General features: G+C 40.3%; 1 protein-coding gene across 1 annotated transcript in view; it reads right to left on the bottom strand.

Moving 5' to 3' along the window:
• NFIA (nuclear factor I A) overlaps window positions 1–24,408 on the bottom strand; it is a gene marked incomplete at both ends in the record, with an annotated part of 386,945 nt that overhangs the window by 52,966 nt on the left and 309,571 nt on the right. Inside the window, one exon of the mRNA XM_080692591.1 lies at window positions 22,424–22,552. Within this exon, the coding sequence (XP_080548717.1) occupies window positions 22,424–22,552 (129 nt within the window). The remainder of the gene's footprint in view (window positions 1–22,423; window positions 22,553–24,408) is intronic.

Genomic DNA, 24,408 nt, shown 5'->3' with positions numbered 1-24,408 from the left:
TTAGTTCTTCTCCTGGCCTGATTTGGAGTATCACTCCTGGGACTGCATTTAACACTGATAGGTCTGATAGATTTTTCTTCCTGACGGCTCTGAGACAAACATGGAGGTTAGATTAGGGTAGAATTTCAAGCTGTCTTTCTATTTTCAGTGGACATGAGTTATAAAGGCATTAATAATCCTTGGTGAAGATGAAGATTATTCATTACCTTAAGAGCCTTTTTAATGAAGCAAGCAATAAAAAATGTATTTGGTAGATTAGACCTGATTTAACTGACATTACGTATGACAAATTCCAGTTTGCACATATGGATCCCCTTTCGTGCTGAGCTATCCATAGACAATAATTCATTGTTAAAGCTCTTAGACTCCTTTCAAGGAGATTTCTAGGGACTAATTCAGGATGAAATTTTTTTGAAGTATGTAGTAAATGATCACTTAATGAACCCATGCAATTTGGGTGCCTCACTTTACATAGAAAGGTTTAAAAAAAAAAAACCATTTTGAAGCCAAACACAGAAATACCTAAATGTCAGAGCAGAGGAATCTGCGGGCTGAATAGGCAGTGATGCCTACTCAAATATGAGTTAAATACGGGTCCTCTACCCATAACAACTGACAAGACTCAGGCAATTGCTGCTCCCTTACATGTGACCCCTGATGAATTCTATTGTACAAGACGATTACATTAAACAACTTCTGTGAGATGTTTAATAATCGTCTATGACAAATTTTGCCCTTGAGTTGGAAGAATGGTCGATAAAACCAGTTAGAGGACAAGAGCAGCACATATTAAAGGTTGCATATACTCAAAGTAAGTCAAGCCACTACAGCAGCTTTCACTTCCATTTCTTTTTATCTCTTATTATTTCTTCTTCTCCTCCTCCTCCTCCTCCTCCTCCTCCTCCTTCTTCTTCTTCTTCTTTCTCTCTCTCTCTCTCTCTCTCTCTCTCTCTCTCTCTAACTAGCAATTGAACTCAGGGGCATTCTACCTCTGAGCTATACCTCCAGTTCAAACAAACAAACAAACAAACAAACAAACAAACAAACAAAGAAACATAATGCATGCTTATTGATTGATGGACCTGAGCTCATTGTTCCCAGAGTGAAATGACTAGGACTGTGTGGTTCAGAGTGACATCTGTAGTTTTTAAAGAGTGAAAATGGAGCCGGGCGTGGTGGCGCACGCTTGTAATTCCTGCGCTTGGGAGGCTGAGACAGGAGGATCACACAGGTTTGAAGCCAGCCTCATCTACTTAGTGAGACCCTGTTTCCAAATTATAAAATAGGTCTGGGAGTATAGCCTGGAGGTAGAAAGCCTCTGGGTTCCACCCCCAGTACCACCAAAAAAAAAAAAAATATATATATATATATATATAAATAAATAAAAAAATAAAAAATAAAGAGTGGAAATGAGGGATTGAAGTAGAAACAAAAGTCTAGTTCATGTCTTAAAGATGATCTGATGGAGCCTTAACATTAAAGCCACTTTTAATCCATCCAATAAGTAGTCACAGGCTCCTACTACAGGTTCAAGAGACAAAGATGGGCCAAAGGAGATGAAGTTTCACTCTTAGTCACATAACTGAAACCTTGAACATAGCCTATGGGAACTAGAATTGTCTTTACTCTCCCCTCTCAAACTTACCATTCTCCTAGCCATTCCCATCTTGCTAACTAGATTTTCTGTTTACTTAATTGTTCACTGTTGTATACCCAGAACCCAGTCTGGTGCTTAGTAAATATTTGTTAACTTTACAATAAGTGAGTGAATATGTGAGTGATACAGAAATTTAAACAATAATCATAAAACTTTCTTAGAACAAAAAAAAAAAACCTTGTTTTTTCTTACCCAGTAAAGAACTAGGGAGCGTATAGAAAAGTTGTTAAGGGTTAAGACTGCATATAATGAGTAATAAAGCTTGGAATCTGTTATTATAGGCATTCGCCACCATGCCTGGCTTTACTTACTATATTTTACTAAAAACAATTTCTTTACCTTTTCCTTAAGGTGTAGAGTTTAACACGAGACTAAGATTGTATAATACTATATGGAATGAATTGTACAATGACTGATTTATTAGGATCCATTACTTCTTAATTAACACCAGGAAATCATCTAGACTGTAGTTTCAAATTAGACAATTGCAGTGTCTGCATTTCAAGGGGTCATCCTTCTCAACCCCGACTTTCTCATGCCTAAGACTTTCTAGTTCAGTCACAGTTCACTGTAGAACTGAATACAAGTTCAAAATTCCTTCCTTCCTTCCTTCCTTCCTTCCTTCCTTCCTTCCTTCCTTCCTTCCTTCCTTCCTTCCTCTCAGTGTGGAGAATTAAACCTAGGGTGTCCAGCCCTTTTTATTTTGAGACTAAGTTGCCAAGGGTGGCCTTGAACTGCAATTCTCCTGCTTCAGCCTCCTGAGAAACTGGGATTGCAGGCATGTACAACCACAACTGGTCTGAGCTTTAATTTACTGAAACAGAAAACAGTTGTATCACAGACATCACAAAGATCCATTAGCCATTACTAAATATATGCTATGTCTCTGGATAACCTGCCATTCACCCTCTACTGGACAATGAGACTCACTGAATCTCATAATTAAGATGTCAAATGTTTCCGGGCGTGGTGGCGCACGCTTGTAATCCCCGTGCTTGGGAGGCGGAGACAGGAGGATCGCGCAGGTTCGTAGCCAGCCACGCTGGCGTAAGAGACCCTGTTTCAAAAATATAACATAGGTCTGGGAGTGGAGCCCGGAGGTAGAAGGGCTTCCAGGAACCCCAGTACCACCAAAAAAAAAAAAAAAAGTCAAATGTTTAATTTGTCTTCCCCTTTTAGTTTCTGTTTCCTCTCTTTATCTTGGATTTGCTCTTTCTGGTGTATCTAACCAAGTTTTTATCTAAGTTGTCTCAAACCATTTTAGAGTCATTGGGTTAAATCAATTAAAAAGTAAATTCATTAAATGTTCTTTGAGATGGTTAGCTCAGGCCCTATGAAGAGAAACTACCACCAGTGAATCTGGCATAATGATAAAAGAGTGCGCAAAGAACAGTATGAGCCCAAATTTTGACAAAGTAAAACATCTCTTATGGGTGTGTGTGTATGTGTGCAAGTGCGCGTGTGAGTGTGAGAGAGAGAGAGTTGACACAATAAAAATTACAGCACATTATGTAAATGCATATTTAGATCCTTTAAAATGTGCATTATTTACTTGAAAGTCAATAAAGGCTTTTCTCAAGTGGTTACAGTTTATTGCAATGCATCCATCTGTATCCAGGCTGATGGTAATACAGTTTTGTGTATTAAAAGACACTGCTAAATTGGCTGCTTCTGGGGCCAAATACTCTTGGTACCCTAGGCCAGAAGGAGTAGGTTGTGTCAGATATACTTCACTCTGGGTGGCTCTCACGACTAGTTTAACCTTTAACGAACAGCCAAACGGGTTTAAAGCAACTGCTTGGGTTTTCTATAAGGAATACAAATAAGATGGGAAGGAAGGGGGCCTGGGCAGGTTCTTCTGGTTGGCGTGGCACCACCTTCATGTGCTCAACCAAGTAGCCTCCACTAAAGAAACAGAGAACCAGAATTTCCCAAAGGGTATAGTGTTCAGTTATTTTTACAGAATGATCAGTATTAATGAGTTACTTTAAAAAAAGAGAAAGCAGGTCAGGCAGGTTGGTTTACTTGTTCACTCTCTTTCCCTCACTGAAGCAACCCAAATTCCTTAAAATTCTCTCCTGGTTTTGGTTTGAAGGGGAAAAAGTTAAAGGTGTGTGTGTGTGTGTGTGTGTGTGTGTGTTTAAATTTAAAAGTACATCCTCCTTTTAAAGGAGAATTGGTGAAGACCGGAGAAGGCCAAGGTTGCTACTGTATTACTGTGTATGTTGAAGAGATTTATATAATCCAACATTCATTGTTAGACTGAGAGTCCTTTATAAAGAGGAGGTTTTGTAGCCAGATGTGGTGGTGCATGCATGTAATCCAAGTACTTGGGAGGCTGAGATAGGAGGATTGCAGGTTTGAGGCCAGTTTCAGCAACTTAGCAAGACTCTGTTTCAAGAAGAAAAAAGTGGGTGTAATTTAGAGCTAGAATGCCCCTGTGTTTAATCTCCAGTCTCTCTCTCTCTCTCTCTCTCTCTCTCTCTCTCTCTCTCTCTCTCTCTCTCTCTCCCTCCCTCCCTCCCTCCCTCCCTCCCTTCCACACCCCCTCTTTCCCTCCCTACCCCCCTTCCACACACACACACACACACACACACACACACACACACACACACGTAAAAAAGAAAAAAGGAGATCTTGTAAGCACACATTTAAGCAAATTGCTCACAATAGAGAGAAGACTAGTTAGAGCATGTAAGGACAAGCTGTGTAAAAGAAGATGGCCCTATGGAGATGGACAAACAGGCTTGGAACCTTGCATTTTTATGCTTTTTTTCAATTTTAGGGAAAAAAGAAATAGGAGAAAGTAATCTTTTGCTACTATTTCCAGTGGTTTTTCTAAAGTTCAACCTCCAAGAATTCTAAGAACCTCCCACTTTTTTTTCAAACCCAAATTTCATGGACTGAAATGCGTCCTCCTCTACAGCCTTGACATTGCCCTAACTGCCTCGTTCCTTGTCTGTGGACCGCTGCAGATTCTCACAGATTGGACAGAGACTTGAATTCTTTTCACATTAGCATTTGCTTTCTGGCACCAGACTGTGAATCCTAGTTTCTTTGCTAAGGGAGACTCCACAGAAAAGCTGTCAAGGGGCAGCACAAACAAAATCCAATCCTCCTTCAGGTGTGGCATGCTCTTAAGACCCAGTTATACACAGGCTTCTTTCCTCTTTAAAATGAAGAATCAACCCCAAATCCTGGCATCTGGAGAAGCTCATGGTATTCTTGTTCATCAACAAGAAGTCAGCGACAACAGGTGAGATGCGAAACTGTTTCTGTTAGCACTGTCACAAGAAAAAACTCCTTGTATGTCCCAGTAGAAAGATGCCTTTGCATAAAAATAACCAGGTCCATAGAGTAAAGGGTGGCATTAAGGACTCCTAACAACTATTGTTTAGCAGTAAAAGTTTTTAACAAGGCAAAGCTTCAAAAGGAGAAGAAAAAAGAAGAGAAAAAAAATCTCACTTGGAAAAAAAAAAAAACAAGCCTTCCATAAGCAAACGGAACTTGAAATGTTTGGGTTGTCAACTACTTTGTACTTTTGCTTCTTCAGAAATTCAAAACCACGCTATACAATGCCGTTATAAACTACCTAAAGCAGAGACATCTATCTTAATGGTTCATAGCTATCATTTATAAATCATGCATGAATCAGGTCTGCCATTTATGAAAGCTGAGAAGTTTGGAGTTAGAGGATTTAACAGAGACACAAGGAAAGAGAAATTGGCAATGGTTTTCAGAGCTTTAGGAGGTGGGGACTTTTCTAAATGACAAAGTGTTTGACTGAAGTCAAGTTAAGGCTTTCCAAAACATTCAGTCCGTATCTTTAACATCATTGAGATGCACTTGAAAGGATCTGGATATGTTAACGGAGAGAAATACATGACATCATGTGGTGTTTTGCAAAACACTAGCATTTTTATATTATTGCTACCAGAGGAGGTAGTTCGTCTATTACAGTAGGTGCCCAAGGTGGTTGACATATTCTATTCTATTTGAATTAAGGGAGTCTTCTAACTGGTGATTAAATTCCAATGTCATTTTGGAAAATAGGTCTTCCCTCCCCCTAATAAAGAGGCTAGTGTCTTTTTAAAATTTTATCTCGATCAGTAAAAGCTACTTAGAACCTCTGTTGCTCAAGTGCCTTGGCTTAGAGTCTAGACAACAAGCAAACATTCCCTGTGAAGTCTGGATGGTAATAGCCTAGACTTCACAGACTACATGGTCTTTATTGTCACTCAACTTGGCTGCTAAGGTGCAGAAGCTGTCTCAACGTTTCATTAACAAATGAGTATGGCTGTGTGCCAATAAAACTTTATTTTCAAAAGCATGGCAGAAGGATGATTTGCCCTGTGAGCCACGGTTTTCCAGCCCCTGGTGTGGACCCACAGCATTATTGTTCTCTCTCAATACCTGCCGCGCTCAGCATTAGGCACCTGAAAGCCACTCTTCTTCCACCTCATCTCCACCAAACCATTCCATGTTCCTAGCAAGCATTTCTGCAGAAGCCAACACTTTCTGAAGCTTTCCAAGGCAATCATAATACCTTCTTTATCTCCACCCACTCTCCACTGTGGTCCTTTGTGGCTCTTCGCCATAACTTAATATGCCTACATCGGAGCTAGTTGACTATGTCTACTGTCTATGTGTATCATTCCAAGTTTATCACATGAGTCCGAATAGTAGTGTGGTGTAATATAAGGATCATGGGCTTTGATATCAGATAGACAGGTGTGTAAAGTCCAGCTCTACTACTTACTAACTATGCTTTAAGTCTAGTTTTGGAGCTTTTCTATGCCTTAGTTTTCTGACTGTATAATGGTACTAATAAAATCTCATAGGTTTTCCAAGAAGATTAAATGAGACTAGATATAAGGCACCCTATGTAGTTTCTAATCACACACATAATGATCAATAAATAGCCTATTTTATTTGTATGGATGGGGTGGGCAATGAATAAATTGGAATTTGCTTCTGTGTGCTAAGACCAATTCTGAGTGATTAGAGTACACAGGAGTAGGGGAAGGAGAGACAGTAGCAGGACTTGTTGCCTGCCTGTCTCTTGGACAAGGGGACACATTGATATTAGCAAAAAGGTATTAGTGTGGGGATTATGTGAAGGTCTTGAATATTCCACAAACAATAAAATGCAAAGCCAAAGCAATGGCAGTGGCAGTAGTTATAGATACCTAGAAACAATGACTTGTCAAGATTCTTTGCTGATCAAATATATATGGATTCCTACTTCTGCTTAAAGTTCAGACTGTGAGACAATCTAGAAGCTTAGAATGATAGGACCATTTCCCTTTAGACACCTGTCCACTTCAACCCATGGTCTTTGAGTGTCCATTCTGACTTCCCCTTAACCACGTAGACCTCTGCCACCCAGGCACACTTCTGATCCAACTAGATCCTGAGCATTGCCTCCCCAAACACAAATACATGCACAGAGGAAATCTCCATCACTCCCCTTGAAAGGCCCACTGTACTACTGAGAGTTCACTAATCAGAGGTCTAATACACGATTACTAAAAAAGATTGCCAGAGGATCTGGAGTATTTTTTAGGACATTTTTCTGGTTAGATAAAGGGTCATGGGTTTTGGTGTAGTTTATGCTATGAGCTGGCTCATAAATATGGGCAAGTTCTCTCTCCTTTGGTTCTCTCATCTCAGAATAGAGTTTGAATAAAGTGAACACTGGTGTTCATCTAGTTTTACGATCTAGTGGGTGTGTGGAATTCAGCCTCTGGGATTATATTTACAAATAAAATTCAGCCTCTGGGATTATCTTTACAAATAACTCAGTACAATGGATCCCTAGTAATAAAATTACAACCTACAAAATCTGAAACCAGGGAGCATGTGCTTGTTAAAAGCACTTATATTTTAAAATGAGTTTGGGATATTCACTTAGAGGGTACATCTGGACTCAGTCTTTGAGATATCCAGCTTTGGGAGGGCTAAAATATTTAGCTTTAATAATACCAAGTGTGCCAGGCATGGTAGATCATTATTGTAATTCTAACATTTGGGAGGTTGAAACAGGAGGGTTGTAGGTTCAAGGTCAGCCTCAACCACTTAGACTCGTTTCAAAATAAAAAAATAAAAAGGGTTAGGGGTGTAGCTCAGAGGTAGAATGCCCCTGTGTTCAATCTCAAGTACCCAACACCCCCCCTAAAGAAAGGTCACAAAAACATCAACAACATAAAATAAAACCTGGGAAGAATCCAGGATGTGGTAGCTCAAGGCCTGTGAGACAGAGCCCAGCCTTTGCCCTGACAGAACTTCTCTGAACTGACCACATCCATACCCTAATTGCCTAAGCTTCCATGATGGCTGATGTGCAGTGTGTTCAAACACCACACAACAGCTGCAATTACTGCAAATATAAAGAGTGATAATTTAATTGGCAAGGTTAACAAGAATTTAGTTTCATGAAGGCAGCTTGAACTTTTACATAATATGCAAGTTATACTCGGATACAGAAAATGTAGGATGAAAAACAAATCCAAACAAATTATTTGAGAAAAAAAAACACCACCATTAGAACACCATTAGAAGGGATGATTGCAGAAGTTAACAGAAATAGGCAAGGAGTTGTCCAGCCCCAGCTGGAGGAGCACTGGGGTGACACTCTGTAGTTGTGCAACAGAGAGTGTCCGAATGAAACCTGTGCAGTGCTACCACCACATGGACAAAGACCAAGTGTGGGTGTCTCCACCATGTGCGTGTCTTTTCATATATTATTTCTATGAAGAGAGGGGCAAAAACCCAAATGACAAAGATAATAACAACAAAAACCCCCCCCAAAACAAGCAAAGAAACATAACCCCACAACAAACATAAAGCCCTGGGATGTCTTACTGGACATCCCTCTCCCCAAACTGCCAGGTTTATCTAGAAGTCTTACTTCTGAGCAATATGACTAAAGCTTAGTTTCAATTTCTCCTCCTGAATTTAAAGCATCTTTTTGAAGTCACCCAGGAGGACTTGGGCATTTATTACTACTGTAGGTAGATTTCACACAAGGAGAGGGAGCAAGAATGGAATCCATCTGTTGTATAGAGTCTGGGGTTGAATTTTCACATTTGCTTGTGTATCGGCCAGTGCTGGGTGGGCCAGCTTCCTCAGCTCCTTCTTTCCTGGGTTGTGAAACAGAAATAATATGTTTCCTATGGTTTGGGGGGCAGGGTACAACTACCCTATATTTAAAATAATTTCTTCCCTACGCTCATCTGAACAAAGTCATTTAACCTTTCTGGACCTGCATTTTCTTACCTGTAAACTGAGTATAAAAGCACCAATTTAAAATACCTTTCTGAGGATTAGAAAGAGGTGCCTAGAACATAGCAGGCTCTATTCATCCAACAAATGTGTAGAGAATCTCTTATGCGCTAACCACTGTGCTGGCCTCTGGGTTGTTTATTATTCTTAGGATTGTTTTAAGAATACATCAAGAGATATGAGAAGTAATCAGAACTGTACAGTACAATGAGGTGACATCAGATAACCAGGCATCAAAGAGTCAAACTGTTTTCAAGTTGCCTTGCAGGTCCAGGGCAGGAACCAGCAGTCATTTTCTGAGCCTGCATTTCACTTGTTCTCTGGCAGTGCTGATGACAGCAATAAGTCAAGGCTAGAGAGTGAGCAGAGCCCATTGCCCGCACTCAGTGCAGCCTGTGGTCCTTCACCCCCTCTTCTGGAAACAGATCTGTCTGTCTGTCTGTCTGTCTATCTATCTATCTATCTATCTATCTATCTATCTATCTATTCTCCTTTGCTTGGCCTCAGCCTGTGCAGTTAGTTAGGGTGGGAATGTGGGAATGTAACCCAAGCTACACCAGTGAGACTCTCCATTATCTTTTAAACAGAAGCATTATCTAAAAAGTGAGCAAATAACCAAAACCCAGCTTGCTTATTAGGCCCCAACCCACTGTTTGGCAGATAAATAAGATAAATGCTTAATGATTCCTTGCTGAATTGAGTCTTATAAGTGAGAAACTCTTGTAAACTACACAAGTGCTTTAGCAAGAGGCAGGGCCAAATGAAGGCTTGACCACTTGAAATATCAACCATGGCTAAAGGGCTGTCTGCCATGGGAGGGGACCTCTGGCTCCCCTGGGGAGAATCCCTTGTTCTTCTAACCCTGGAAGAGGGAGGGGATGGACTTACTGGGCATGCTCACTCCCTGAGACGGCATCTCCTCTTCCAGACAGGTGAGGTTCCTCCCCAATAGAACCACACACACAGAAAGCAAATAATGACATAGGTGGGGGCTTTCTCAGAGAAAATTAACATATATTGGATATTTACTGCATACTGGGACCTTTATTACATAGGCCACTTCACTTTCTGCTCTGATTAACCCTTTCCAGTTTTGTATAGCTGGGAGAGCAAAGGTTGACAAAGGATAACTGACTTGCTCAAGCTTAAACAGACCCCAAGGGGCTGGCCAGAACTCAAATCTTACTCTGGCCAACTCCACACCTGGGCATTTCTACTATACTCTAATGCTCCCACTGGTATTATTTTTCAGAGGTCAAATGGTTTATTTATTTCTGGAGTTTTTTGTGTTCACGGGTACCTTATTACTGTAGGAGAACCTGGTCACTCTGATGTTCTTGCTTGTGTTCTGCCCATAAGAAAAAGAAATTGTTTGGGGGGAAGGAAAAACAGCTGACATTTAACCTTAAAAAAATGGCAAATGGCAAATGTAGATTTTCTGGGGAAATATAAATTAAAAAAATACATGTTGGGGAACATGGGTCATTCAGTGAAACTTTAGTTTTTATGGTACAAAGGATGCAATCTGGGATGTTGATGTCCGGTGATCTTGCGGCCACAGGAACTGGACGGTGAGATCCCATATCCAGTGTCAGAGCTCCACCCCGCTCTCCGCCATGGGCGATGAGCTGGTACTACATAAACACCGCGGAGGCTACAGCTCCGTGCTATAGTAATTCACTTAACTTTAGCATGATTTATGACTCTGTCAATGGGGAGGTTGAAAACCCTGCACTGACGCTTAAATGTGTGCATTATATGTGGAACCGCAATTGGGTGCGTGTATGTCTGAGAGAGAAGAAACCATTCCACATAAAGAGGAGACACAAGTTCAATCTTGAATTTTAATTTTATGCTGAAGAAAGGGAAACAAAGAACGAATATAAGCATGGAACCAACATTAGATCAAGCTAAGCCGGAAAGACTGCTAGGGATTTATCTGATTGTGGGACTTACCAGCCACACTTATGACACTGTAAGTGTATGGTTCCTGAATGGTACTGGCGTAGGAGATTCTAAGGAGCTTTGGTCAAGGCCCCTCTGCCTTTGTGGTGCATGCAGATCATGTGTGTATGGCTAGGGGTGTGTAGTACGTGTAAGATGGAGAGAGAGCAGCTTCCTATGTCGGGATGAGTCTAACTGTAGGTCCACATGGCTAATCACCCCCTTCTCTTTAGGGCTCCCCCTCCGGGGGCTTTTTGCCTCTTGAAGAGATTAAGAAGCCAAGTGGTCTTGCTGCTCTAACCTGTCCTCCAGGGACCACAACATATTAACATGATTCCACTACAGAGGAGCTCTCTTTAGAAGTTTGCAGCGGGGATGACAAATTAACCCAGCAGGGTGCCCCACACATCTATCTCAGTACAAATTATTAGTGTAATAGAGCTTTTAGTTATGCATTTATCTGGTAATTATTGAACGGTTACACAAAACCAAGCTGAGCAGCCCTGGCCCTTTATGAGGCTGGCTCGGTGGGTGGCCTTACAGTTAATTTAGGATGGTTCTCCACCAGGCAGTTCACTTACAGACAGATTAGCTAAACAGCCTTCTCCTTTAAATATTTTCCATGTCACAGTGAAACTCTTTACAATACAATAAAGGTACAGTTTTAATTACACGCTTCCTGACTTTTGTTTAGTTGTAGTTTTAAAACATTTGCTGGCACTAGTTTTTCCTTTGGCTGGGCAGTAATAGCTGGTTGTAAGTATCTGGCTAATGAATTTAATAATTTCCTGAACTGGGACTTAAAGAGCCTTTGCTAAAATGCTGCATTTCCTCTTTACCGTCCAGTTACTTCTAATCCCATGCACGATGTTTCCCACTGCACTTGGGCTAACCTTGGCCGAGCTCCTCAAATCCCTCCTGCTTCTCCTTCCCATGATCCTCAAAGGTGGGACTTGGTAGGCCTATGATGCCTGCACTTGAAAATCAATTCTGGCAATTCCTATTGGAGAAAGACAATGTAATGTTTTCCCAAATGATATACTCCAATGACACATAAACACCTTGCATCTGTCTGTTGGCGGGTTAGTTCAGAGCCTCGTTAGCAACAGGTATTTAATTGCTTCTCATTTTCTTGAGATGATTCAATTGCACTAAACCAGGAGAGACAAATTAGATTCAGTTGAGCACCAGCATGCTCTACTACTAAAAGCTTTCCTAAGCATCAAAGAAGTTTGCAGATAAGATAGGAGAATGCTGAACAAACCTACCATCCCGGGTCTATGTCAAGAGCTGGTGTCACAGTTATGGTAGTGGTAAGAAACCAGAGCACATTCATTCTTGAGGGCTCTTATTTTGAATCAAGACACTTAAATACCACCGCAAATATTTTATAAAAAGGGGACCTAATCATTTTGAACTTATTTGTCTTAAAGCCAAATACATATTGAACACTTAAATATGCTAGATTCTTCCCTCCTGTTGCACTTTAATATGTGTGTGTGTGTGTGTGTGTGTGTGTGTGTGTGTGTGTGGTACTGGGGTTCCTGGAAACCCTTCTACCTCTGGGCTACACTCCCAGACCTATTTTATATTTTTTTAAATTTGAAAACAGTGTCTCTTAAGCCAGCGAAGCTGGCTTTGAATCTGCGTGATCCTCCTGTCTCTGTCTCCCAAGTGTGGGGATTACAAATGTGCACCACCATGTTCAGAACACTTTATTTTATTTATTTTTTATTTTTTATTTTTGGTGGTACTGGGGGTGGAACCCAGAGGCTTTCTACCTTCGGGCTATACTCCCAGACCTTTTTAATATTTTAAGTTGCTGAAAGCCTCACTAAGTAGCTGAAGCTGGTTTTGAACCCATGTGATCCTCCTGTCTCAGCCCCCGAAGCGCAGGGATTACAAGCGTGCGCCACCACGCCCGGCTCCCAGCACACTTTAATATTTAATATTACTATTATTTTACTAATATTATTTACTAAATATATTACTAATTTACTAAATATATTACTAATATTTAATATTAATATTACTATTTTTTAAATTTGAAAACAGGGTCTCTTTATTATTATGCAAGAGTAATGGGTGAAACTTAGTATTCCCATTAACTTTCTCTGTTTCAATCAAATCTACGCCTTATGTGAGACATGGTTGAGTGATTCAGGGATGAACAATAAAGATGTGGTCCCTGCCACCTAATGATTATTGTTGCCTTTATATTTTATCTCTCCTTTCCTGTCCCTTTAGTATTGTATATCCATATTATAAGTCTACCTCTGACCGTTCCTGGGAACTCAACTTCCTGGAAGGTGATCTTAATGCTCATATTTCTCCTAAGTATATTTTTCTTGGCCAAACTGGAAGATATTATTAACTTTAGACCCTCAGCTATTTCATCATTAAGAGGAGGATCCTTGGTTGGACCAGGAGGATCATGGACTTAGCTTTCTAGAGCATATAAACTTCTGACTACCTCTCCAAACAGAAACCAGCATGACTCCTTGAGTGCTGCACAACAAATCTTTGGTTTATATGACTTGTTTTAGTGTATCCTGTGCCTATTTTCAGCATCAGAACAATTTTACTTCTAAACTTCCTCTGTGCATGTATATATTTTTGACTCATAAAGAAATAGGGATTTGACTTTATGTTCACATTTTCTATGTCGAATTCCTCAGCATTTAACTATGTAATAGCACAGCATGCTTGTGGTTGCTTCATTTTGCAGACTTAGAAATGGAAGGAAACTGAGAATAGTTAAGTCTCTGGTTGTCCATCTGCATCACATGCCACCATAGCTCGCCGCTAGGACACCCTTCCCTTGTCTTCTTTAGCATCTTGTGTTTCTACTGGCTGAGTACAGGTTGATTATCTCTTTTCTTAAGTATTCAGGACCAGAAGTGCTTACACTTTGTGATTAAAACAATTTTTTTTGGAATATTTGCATAGACTTTACCAGTTGAACACCCTTAATCTGCAAATCTGAAATCCCAAATGCTCCAAATTTGAGAGCCAACATGACAGTCAAACCATTTCATATTTTGGAACATTTCAGGTTTCACATTTTCTGATCAGGGCTGCTCAACGTGCAAAACAATGGCTAATGGTCTTGTCCTTTCTTCCACCAGGAGATCAACACTCTGAGGACAGAATCAAGGCTTTTCCTGTTCACTCTATTTAGCAATTAGGAGAGTGCCTTGTATGTTATAAGTGCTTAATAAATATTTGTGGGAAAATTAATGGGTCCCCTGATGGTGATGGAAGTTTGCAGGTTAATTTCAATATTAAAAAAGTGTTTTTTTTTTTGTGGTACTGAGGGTGGAATCTAGGGGCTTTTTCTACCTCTGGGCTATACTCCCAGACCTATTTTATTCATTATTTGGAAACAGAGTCTCACTAAGTTGCTGAGAGCCTCACTCAGTAGCTGAGGCTGGCTTCAAACCTGTGTGATCCTCTTGTTTCAGCCTCCCAAGTGCTGGGATTACAAGCATGCGCTACCATGCCCAGCTCTCAAAAAGGTGTTTTGTTTTTTTTTTTGGTACTGGGGTTCCTGGAAGCCCTTCTATATCCGGGCTACACTCCCAGACCTATTTTTTTTTTTTTTTGGAAACAGGATCTCTTAAGCCAGCACGGCTGGCTTCGAACCTGCGCGATCCTCCTGTCTCTGCCTCCCAAGCACGGGGATTACAAGCGTGCGCCACCACGCCTGGCGTTCAAAAAAGGGTTTTTCAAGTGATTCGTATCTCACAGAAACCCCGCATTTATCAATGGCAAGGAAATCACAGGGTTGGGAGTGGGGGAGAAACTAGGTGATTTTTTTTTATGGTTGCTACAAAAACACTCAGTGCAATAACACAGGCTGTGCCATGGTTATCAGAAGATCTAAATGACCATGTTGTGCCTTTAACCAATAAAAAGTGTGAAAACAAAATAATTGTTCAAGTAAGTGCAGTCTATTTCTTCCAGTGGGGGAGCAAAAGGCAGAAATGACTGAAATGATAGAAAAGGTACTAAACTGAAGATTTTGATTTTTGGTCTTGATTCTGGCCAGCTTAGATCTTTCATCTCTTAAGAGTCATGTGGAATATGTAGAACTACTGGCTAAATATATTCTTCTCCTATCTTTGCGTTAATAAAATCCAGAGTGGCAATATCATCAACTAAAAATCTAGGATCTAAACTTTTTAGCCTCCCTTGCAGCTAGAAGTGATCCTGTGGCACAATACTGATCATGCTGCATCAAATTCTATGAAATGTGGCAGAATGAGCTCCACCCCCCACCATGCTTTTCCTCCTTTCTCTCTGAAATGCAGATGTAAAGCAGGATTGCAGAGGCCACACTGTGAAAAAACAACCCACTAAAGCATGGTTGGCATAGTCCATTTTGTGTTAGTATAACAAAAATACTGAAGCAGGATGTTTTTTCGGTATGGAAACTGGGGACATTCTACCCCCTAGCTACATCCCCAGCCCTATTTTTTATTCTTTATTTTGAAACAAGGTCTCACTGAGTAAGCAGGATTCTTTTTTTTTTTTTTTTTTTTTGGTGGTACTGGGGTTCCTGGAAGCCCTTCTACCTCCAAGCTATACTCCCAGCCCTATTTTATACTTTTTACTTGGAAATAGGGTCTCTTAAGCCAGGGTGGCTGGCTTTGAACCTGCGCGATCCTCCTGTCTCCGCCTCCCAAGTGTGGGGATTACAAGCGTGCACCACCGCGCCCGGCAGCAGGATTCTTTAAAGAAATTTATTTGGCTCTAGATTCTGGTGGCTGGAGGGTCCTGACAATTCTGGATGGAATTCTGGCTAGGGTCCCTTGGATGTCATAATATGGCAGAGAAGGAGAAAGGGAAGTGGCCATGGGGCATAGATGTGGGCAAGCGAGTAAAAGAACCTTTCTATAATAGCCCATCTCTTGGGAATGTATCCATTCCTCCTGGACCTAACTCACTCCTGTGAGGCACCATGAGCCATTCATGAGGGTGAAGTCCCAGGATCTAAGTGTCCCCCACTAAGCCTCACCTCTTACAGACTTCACCAGCTCAACACTTTCACTTTGGGGACCAGACTTCCAGCACATGAACCTTTGGGGGAAGTCATATCTAAACATAGCATAGGTTAAGAGACAACATTTAGTTCCTTGATGGCATTTTGATGATGCCAGAACAGCCTTGAATCACATACATATTTTTATATGAGACAAATATTCCTAATTTTTTAAAGTCACTGTTTAATCAGATTTGTGTTACTTATAGACGAACACATTCTCAGCTAACGGAAGAAACACAGTAGGCTAGGAGATTCTTAAAACCCAATTAGCCGGGCGTGGTGGCGTACGCTTGTAATCCCCGCGCTTGGGAGGCGGAGACAGGAGGATCGCGCAGGTTCGAAGCCAGCCGCGCGCGCTGGTTTAGGAGACCCTGTTTCCAAAATGAAAATGTAAAAATAGGTCTGGGAGTGTAGCCCGGAGGTAGAAGGGCTTCCAGGAACCCCAGTACCACCAAAAAATAAATAAATAAATAAATAAATTTCTTTTAAGCCAGGCGTGGTGGCATACTCTTATAATCCCAGCATTCAGGAAGCTGAGACCAGAGGATCATGGTTCAGCCTCAGCTACTTAATGAGGCCCTCTGCAACTTAGTGAGACTGTTTCAAAATAAAGAATTAAAAATAGGGGAGGGGTGTAGCTCGGTGGTCGAATGTCTTTGAGTTCCATCCCCAGGCTCGCAAAAAAAAAAAAAAAAAAAAATCCTTTTTAATTTTTCTTCCCAATGTGTCTAATGCAGACTCTTTCTCATTCCTAAACCTCTAAAGCACAAAGTTGTTTTACTTATTGCAGAATATTTAAATAAAAATAGGTATCATTCATTATCCTGTTGTTTTTTTTAAAGTAGTATAGACTTTATTTCAAGAATTGATTTTCAAGAAACTTTAAAACATCACTGATGATTATTCAAATAATTCCCCAAAGGAGTTAGATCCTTTAGATCACCAGTCAAATTTAGAACTCTTGAAAAGACAAAGGGAAGAACAAAGTTTTTTTTCAATTATCATGGATAAGATAAATTGTGATGACTAAATGCTTTATGATGGCTGCAATTCTACATAGTGGTTAAAGAAAGTCTTTGAAAGCCTGGTCTTTCAGTTTAATGTGCCCAGTAAATATAGTAATAGATAATGACATACAAATGCATTTGCTAAAATTTAATAACCTCACTACCCCAGGATATCCCAACATAGTTTATTCTTTTTACCTAATTCTAACCACATGGGAAAACAGGTGGCAAAGTAATATTCCCATGCTACAGATCACCAAGCTGAGGCCACAGGTTAAGTGATTTATAGAAGCCACAAATGAAGCCACTGTCAGAAAGGCAATTAAATTTAAGAAAACATGTGGTGCCTCTACCTTTACCATGTAAACAGAAAAGTAGTCAGGACAGCATAAACTAAGACAAACGATAGCTTTTAATATTAAGGCTTTACTTATATTGCAGTCTCCTTCCCCCTCCCCCTCTTGTCTTCCACCCTATGCTAGGGATTGAACCCAGGGGCACTCTGCTTCTCAGCTACATCCTCAGCCCTTTCATTCTTTATTTTGGTACAGGTCTCACTGTTGGCCAGGCTGGCCTCAAACGTGTGACCCTCCTACCTCAGACTCCCGAGTAGCTGAGATTAGAGGTACTGGGCATTGCACTCGGTTTATCTGACAGTTCTCTTTAGATGAAAGGCTATGACTCATCCCCATCTCAGACATTATTTATAAAGAAGTACTCCATGTAAACTAGCATACATTTAGGACCTTTGGTTCTTCTAAAGCAATGAGTACCTACTGTGTGTGTGTGTGTGTGTGTGTGTGTGTGTGTGTGTGTTCGTGCGCAGGAGGCGAATATCTTGTGTGCATTTACATGCAATTTGACTGCTTTTTATACACCCAAGACATAACATTCACTGTGTGGGGCACAACAAAGATAACAAAATGTGTGAGAGGTCCTTGTTATCCGCAGTTTCATCTAGGAGGGCGACCGGAAATGAACATTAAATAAGAGCGCAAGACAAGGGGCATGCATGGGGTGCATATGCAGACAGGAGAGCCTGCAGGAAGGTCAGGAGAAGGGAGGCCAGCTGGGTGCAGTTCATAGGGTTCACTTTGAAAGCTGTGCCAGTTGAACATCCCTAATTTGGAAACCCCAGGTCTGAAGTCCTCCTGAATCCTCAAATTTTTGAGCACTGAAATAACATACGTAGAAATTTCACACCTAACCTCATGTGATGAGTCACAGTCAAAATGCACACATACTAACTAAAAATATTGTATAAAATCACCTTCAGGTATATGCATGAGATGCACTTAATCAATAAATAGTGTATTTATTCTATCCCCAAGATATAGCATTATGTGTATGCAAATATCCTTAACTGTGAAAACTCCAAAATCTGAAATATTTCTGGTCTTAAGCATTTTGGGTAGGGATGGTCAACCTGTATTAGAGCTGGACTTGGGAATGGGTAAAATGGCATAGAGGAAGGCAGTCAGGGCAGCATGAGAGTTTCAAGGTGTGGATGAGAATGGACTAATTGCTTGCACGACCTGCATGCATAGTCCATGTCCAGCTTCTGCACAAATGACTACAATTATATGACTTCATTTACTCCTTACATAACATAAATTTTCTGAACTAGATATTGTGCTCTCCAATGTAAAGATGCAGAACCTGTTGTTCGGAGAGGTAAAGCAAAGCCCAGGGTCACAGGATTCAAATAACAGGTCCATCTGGCCCCCTGAGCTTTTGTTTTTTAATGACTGCGAGTGAGATGTTTATGTCCCCTCAAAATGACCATGTTGAAATCCTAAATCCAAATGTGATATAGTAGGAAGTGTGGCCTTTGGGAGGTGATTAGGCTATGAGGATGAAGCCTTTGTGGATGAGATGGGTAACCTTATAAAAGAGACCACAGAAAGCTGGCTGGCTCCTTCCACCAGGAGAAGACACAGAAAAGAACATCTATGAACCAAGAAATGGGCCCTTCCCAGACACTGAATCTTCTGGCACCTTGATCTTGGACTTCTTAGCTTCTAGCACTGTGAGAAATATCCCCTCCATCTGAGCAATGAGATGTGTTCCTCAGCTGTTGCTTACTGACTGCTGCTTGTCTGGTCAAGGCATTCCCATGAGACATTTTAGGAAAGGCAGCAGAAGTCTTGCAACCTGATGCTAAACACATGTGAATACACCACATGACCCTGCGCAGGAGTGTGGTAAACCTACCTGGAGCTCCACCCTGGTGCCCTGGGAATCTGATAGAGGACATACTTTTCTCTTCTTCCATGCACCCTTTAAAGTTTGACTTTCTGGGTTCTCTTATTTGCCATTTCTGGTTGTGGTAACTTTATTTAATAAATAGTGTCAGTAGCTGAATTGTCCTTTATGAACGTATGTCACAAATGCTCCACCTTGACTCTCTCAGGTAGACTCTCCCTCCCCAAATCTGGCTTTGTTTTTTATAAAGGTTAATCCTAGTCCCAGAGAAGATGTCATTGTGAGCATGAGCTTTCCAGCTGGTAGAGAGAAGAATGAAAGGGAATATAATACCCACGGTGCTTCTTATATAATTAGAGGCTGCATTGAGGTAGCCTATCTCAACTCAGTGATTCTTACTACAAAGGTGCAATTGGAAAGCATCAGCTCAACCACACCAATGCTCTTCACAGACCACTAGGGTCGGATAGAGGGAGAATGGGGACCTGAGGGAACTTTCCAGAAAGGAGAACTGGGGATCCTGGGAACCATCTTAAATTCTGGCAAAAACAAAGAATATTTGGCATTCCATACTTACTAAACTTAGCATCTTTCCCCCTTTCCCTTTCTTACTATAGAATTTTATGAGCTCCAAAGCTCAGTGTGCTGCAAGCTGAGGAGGTCCACTCTGGTTCAACCCAGCAGGGGCCATTTTAGCAAATGTGCTTAGTCATCTAGCATGAAGAAGCTCCCAGTTATGTTCCATGAATAAGTACTAGTTACAGTATTTTCTAAAAGTATGCTCTTCACGCCAGGCATGGTGGCATATGGCTGTAACCCCAGTTTTAGGGAGACCGAGACAGGAGGATCACAGGTTTGAGGACAGCATCAACAACTTAGCAAGACCCTCAGCAATTTAGTGAAACCCTGTTTCAAGTAAAAAATAAAATATCACAGAAGGTATAGCTCAGAGGTATGCCTGAGTTTAATGTCCCTGAGTTTAACCTCCAGTACAAAAAAAAATATGGTTTTCATCCATGACACACAGCAGGTGCTTTCAATAGAAATTCAATAAGTAATAGTTATACATATTGCTTTATGTTCTCCAAGTAGTTTCTTTTCTTTGTTTTTTTTTTTTTTGGTGGTACTGGGGTTTCTGGAAGCCCTTCTACCTCCGGGTTACACTCCCAGACCTAATATATATATATATATATATATATAATATATTTTTTATTTTTATATAAATTTTATATAAATTATATATATAAATTTATATATATATAAATTTTTATTTGGAAACAGGGTCTCTTAAGCCAGAGCGGCTGGCTTCGAACCTGCGCAATCCTCCTGTCTCCGCCTCCCAAGCGCGGTTCAAGTAGTTTCTAAAATTTTGTTTTATTGTGGCTTCTGTATAAGAATATAAAGTTGGAAGAAAAGGTCCATTCCACAGTGGTATTGTCCCCCTTTTTTATGAAAAGATCCAGAAGGTGAGAGAAAAGGAAAGGAGGCAGCCCGCTCAGCCCTGGGGGTTGCTGGCACATCGCTCTTCCCAGTATCCCACCACCTGACCAAACTACCGATCTTTCCTTTCCTTGGAATAGCCTCTGCTCACACAGGCATCATTTAAGATGTGGCTTCAGTATTATCTATACTCTGAAGTCTCCTTACTTGATACAAAATAATAAAGACTAGCCTATTCCACATCATCTCAAATGCCTGTTTTCTTATGTGCCTCTCTCCTTACCTAAATTGCATGTCCTGTGAAGACAGGAACCACTGGTCCCCTGTGTCTGTGTAGTGATGGGTACTCAGTAGATCCTTGTTGAATGAATGAATGAGTGAATGAAAACCCCTTCTTTGAACTCCTGCAGAAACTTTTGCTTTCAACATTAATTTAGCACTCAACTATGTTAACCTGACCATTAAAAAAATTGAGAAATAACATATGCCTCAATCTCCCTGGGAACATAAATATTCTTTCCAAAAGGGTTTCATATCTCTTATTTCCCACTATAGCTTACATGCTCAATGAATATTAATGATAAGAATAACATCATCATATTAACTCATTTAAAGAGGTGTATTCTGGGACTGTCAATCCAGAGCAGATGTGGGTTTTCAAGTTAATGTGTACATATGGTAAGCATCTCTGATTATACTACACACACACACACACACACAACACACACACACACACACACACACACTAATGATCACAGGATGTTTAAATACGAAACAAGTACCTTTTCATAATTACCAGTAGAGAAATTGCTTCTCTCAGTAGTCACAGCACTTGTTTTCTGAAAAGTGATCCCTCCACTGTGCATCCCACAGCCCTCTCAGCTGCCATATTCCCTGAGATGTAGAGTCTTCATAAAGGAATTCAGATTTGTGGGACTAACATAGAGATTGATGCGAGAAATATCAGTTTCCCCAGGTGTATGTCAAAGTAGACAAGAGACCATAACTTTCTCAGATGCTTTATGATACCAGCTGGTAGATCACAGACCTACCTAAACAAAAATCCGATGGTGGAATGCAAACGTGGTTACAATTATTCATACTCCTACTGTGGGAGTTTCATAAACAAACTAATAAATATTTTCATCTTGCAATAAGATCAAGTTAAGTGATTTGCTGACATTCTCTTGAGGTTTAAGCCTTGTCTTTAACGTGAAATACAAATCGTATTTCTTGTGGACACATTTTAATAATAAACTTAAAAGCACACAAGACGAAAATAATGAAAACACTGCAATGAAAACCAGACAAACTATCTACCACTTCAAAAGGAGGGGATGAAGATGGCTCGTCAACACCCCAATGCAAACAACCTCAACACAAAATGCCACATATTGAAATCAGGTTTCATGGGGAGGGGATCAGCAGGGGTGAGAGAAGCTATTGCTTGAAAACAGGTAACTGACCACATGGAAACAGACTCACCTAATATGCACAACACACACACACACACACACACACACACACACACACACACACACACGGCCTGTTGTATAGTTTGTACGGCAGATTTGATTTTGGTTCAATTAAATGTTACTTTGTCCCTCTTTGCAAAATCAAAAACAAAAATGCCAGGATTGGACCTTTTTAGCCTTAAGAAAGGAATGAGGATTTGCTTCTTTGGTTCCTAAAATTCCAAGGCTATCACCATAGATAAGAAATAGGGCCACTCGCTGCCCCCAGGAGCACCCTGGGGGAGTCCTCATGTGTCTCATTTCTCCACTCGGTTCTTAAGGCCATGATGTAAATATAACCAAGGGTCCCCGTGGAGCTGCTCACCTCTGGGTCCTGTGATGACTGGTCGATGATGCTGTGTGAATGCTGTTCCCAGGGAGGATGTCTGCGAAGGGGAGGGGCTGCTGAAACCAGACTTCTCCGACTTCTTCAGTGTGGTGGGAGATGGCATTCCTGAACAGAAGGGTGTATTGGTTAAGTACAGTTTAATTCATGGGACAACAGCTGATGTAACCTAAAAACTGACACCTAAAGAATCAAAACAATAAAAAATTATAAAAAAGGTTCCACCTATGGATGCAAAATTTTGAGTTGCTTTGAATTTGTCACAGGAATAAACAGGTGACAGAATCACCCTGGTAAGTCAGCCTATAGTTGATTTCAGTTTATTCTGTCTACTAATTCTTATTCCACTTCCAGGTCCAGGTGATAAATCCTCTCTCTACAGGGTTAGATATGGGTTAGATGTCTGGAGATGGTGGAACCTTTAAGAAGTGGGGCCTAGTAGGAGTTCTTTAGGTCAATGAGGGAAGACTGAAGAGGATTATGGTCTTCCAGACCTTTCTTCTTTCTCTCTCTAGCTTTCTGGCTTTGAGATGTTTTGCTCTGCTACACACTCCCTGACATTGCCAACTGGCACCCCCATCAGAGAAGTAAAAGCCATTTTGTCTTCATAAGTCGATTATTTCAGGAATTTGCTATGGTAACAGAATGCTGACTAATACAAGGCTCAGTTTTTCTAGTGTTTCCTAAAAGTTCTTGTGTGTTTCTGGGACCTCTAAGACCCTCCGAAGGAGGCAACCTAAGCACATGAAAACCTCACAGGCAACTACTTTTCCTTATAAGTTACCATACTTCATCACCAAAGCACTGTCTCCACCTTTTAAATAATTTAGCTCTTTTAACATAAAAATGCCCTCAGTGGTGGCAACTGTGTTGTTCATTCAATGAATTATTTATAAGAAGAAAAGATAAAAGTAAAAAACTTAAATACCCAAGAATTGAGGACTGGTTAAATAAACATGGTATGACCAATGTAAAGAATACTGTAAAAGAGTAATGATATGGAGAGTTATTTATAATACAACATTAATCTTAAAAAAGCCATTCCAAAATAGGATAGTGTATTATGACATCACTTAAAAAGAATTTCAATGTGCGGAGACAAAACTGGAAAGAAATAGGCATAAACTATAGTTCTCCTATGTGCTGGATTGGGTGATTTTCTTTGGCTTCATTTTGCTTGACTGGGTTTTCTATGATAAGCATATGTTACTTTTGTGTTAATACAGTAAAATTTTGTTTTTAAAAGCAGTATTTTTTACTATAGTATCTAAGGTTTTATATCATTTTCAGCTTAGAAAATGCTTTGGAAAGAAAATAATGTGAAAATCGTTCCTCATAATTACTGGATTTGTAATGTTTTCAGTAATCACACTGATACACACAACTGGAAATGTCTATCAGTTTGGTAGGATGCCAATTAAAACAATAAAATTTGGATATAAAAATAGAGTAAATAATTCCCAATCTCCATATTACAGGACAAATTGGGCTCTCCTAAGTTTTACAAAACTGGCCTACATTGGTATCCAAAGAACCAACTGGGTTGTTTTCTATCTATGGATGGAGAACTACTTGGGTGAACTGAAAAAAAATAAGTCACAAAAATAATGACAATGGTGTATAACTATAACTGAGTGGTTGCTAGTATCACACACTGTCATAAGCACTTTGTAAGTATAGATCTGTCCAAAAATTTAGTTCAGTTGGACTATCTCTAAACATGTCCTTGTTATTTCTGAGCACATATTTCTTTAGTGAGATTTTACAACATGACCTTCAAGTGTGATTACACTCAAACATTCTATAAAAACAGACATCATGCCTGCGTTGCCCCTCTCTGTGTTTGAGATCTCTATCAAAAGGTCTGGTACATACCAAGTGGCCCCAAAAGATACTTAAACTACTTGTATATATCACAGCTTTATCTGTGGCTTTACCAATAGATGGTTGGACACAACAAAATT

The sequence above is a fragment of the Muscardinus avellanarius genome (genome assembly GCF_963383645.1).
Source record: "Muscardinus avellanarius genome assembly, chromosome: 3".
In the NCBI taxonomy this organism is placed as follows: Eukaryota; Metazoa; Chordata; class Mammalia; order Rodentia; family Gliridae; genus Muscardinus; species Muscardinus avellanarius.
Note: the sequence above shows the minus strand (reverse complement) of the source record. Positions and strands in the feature narration are given on the sequence as shown.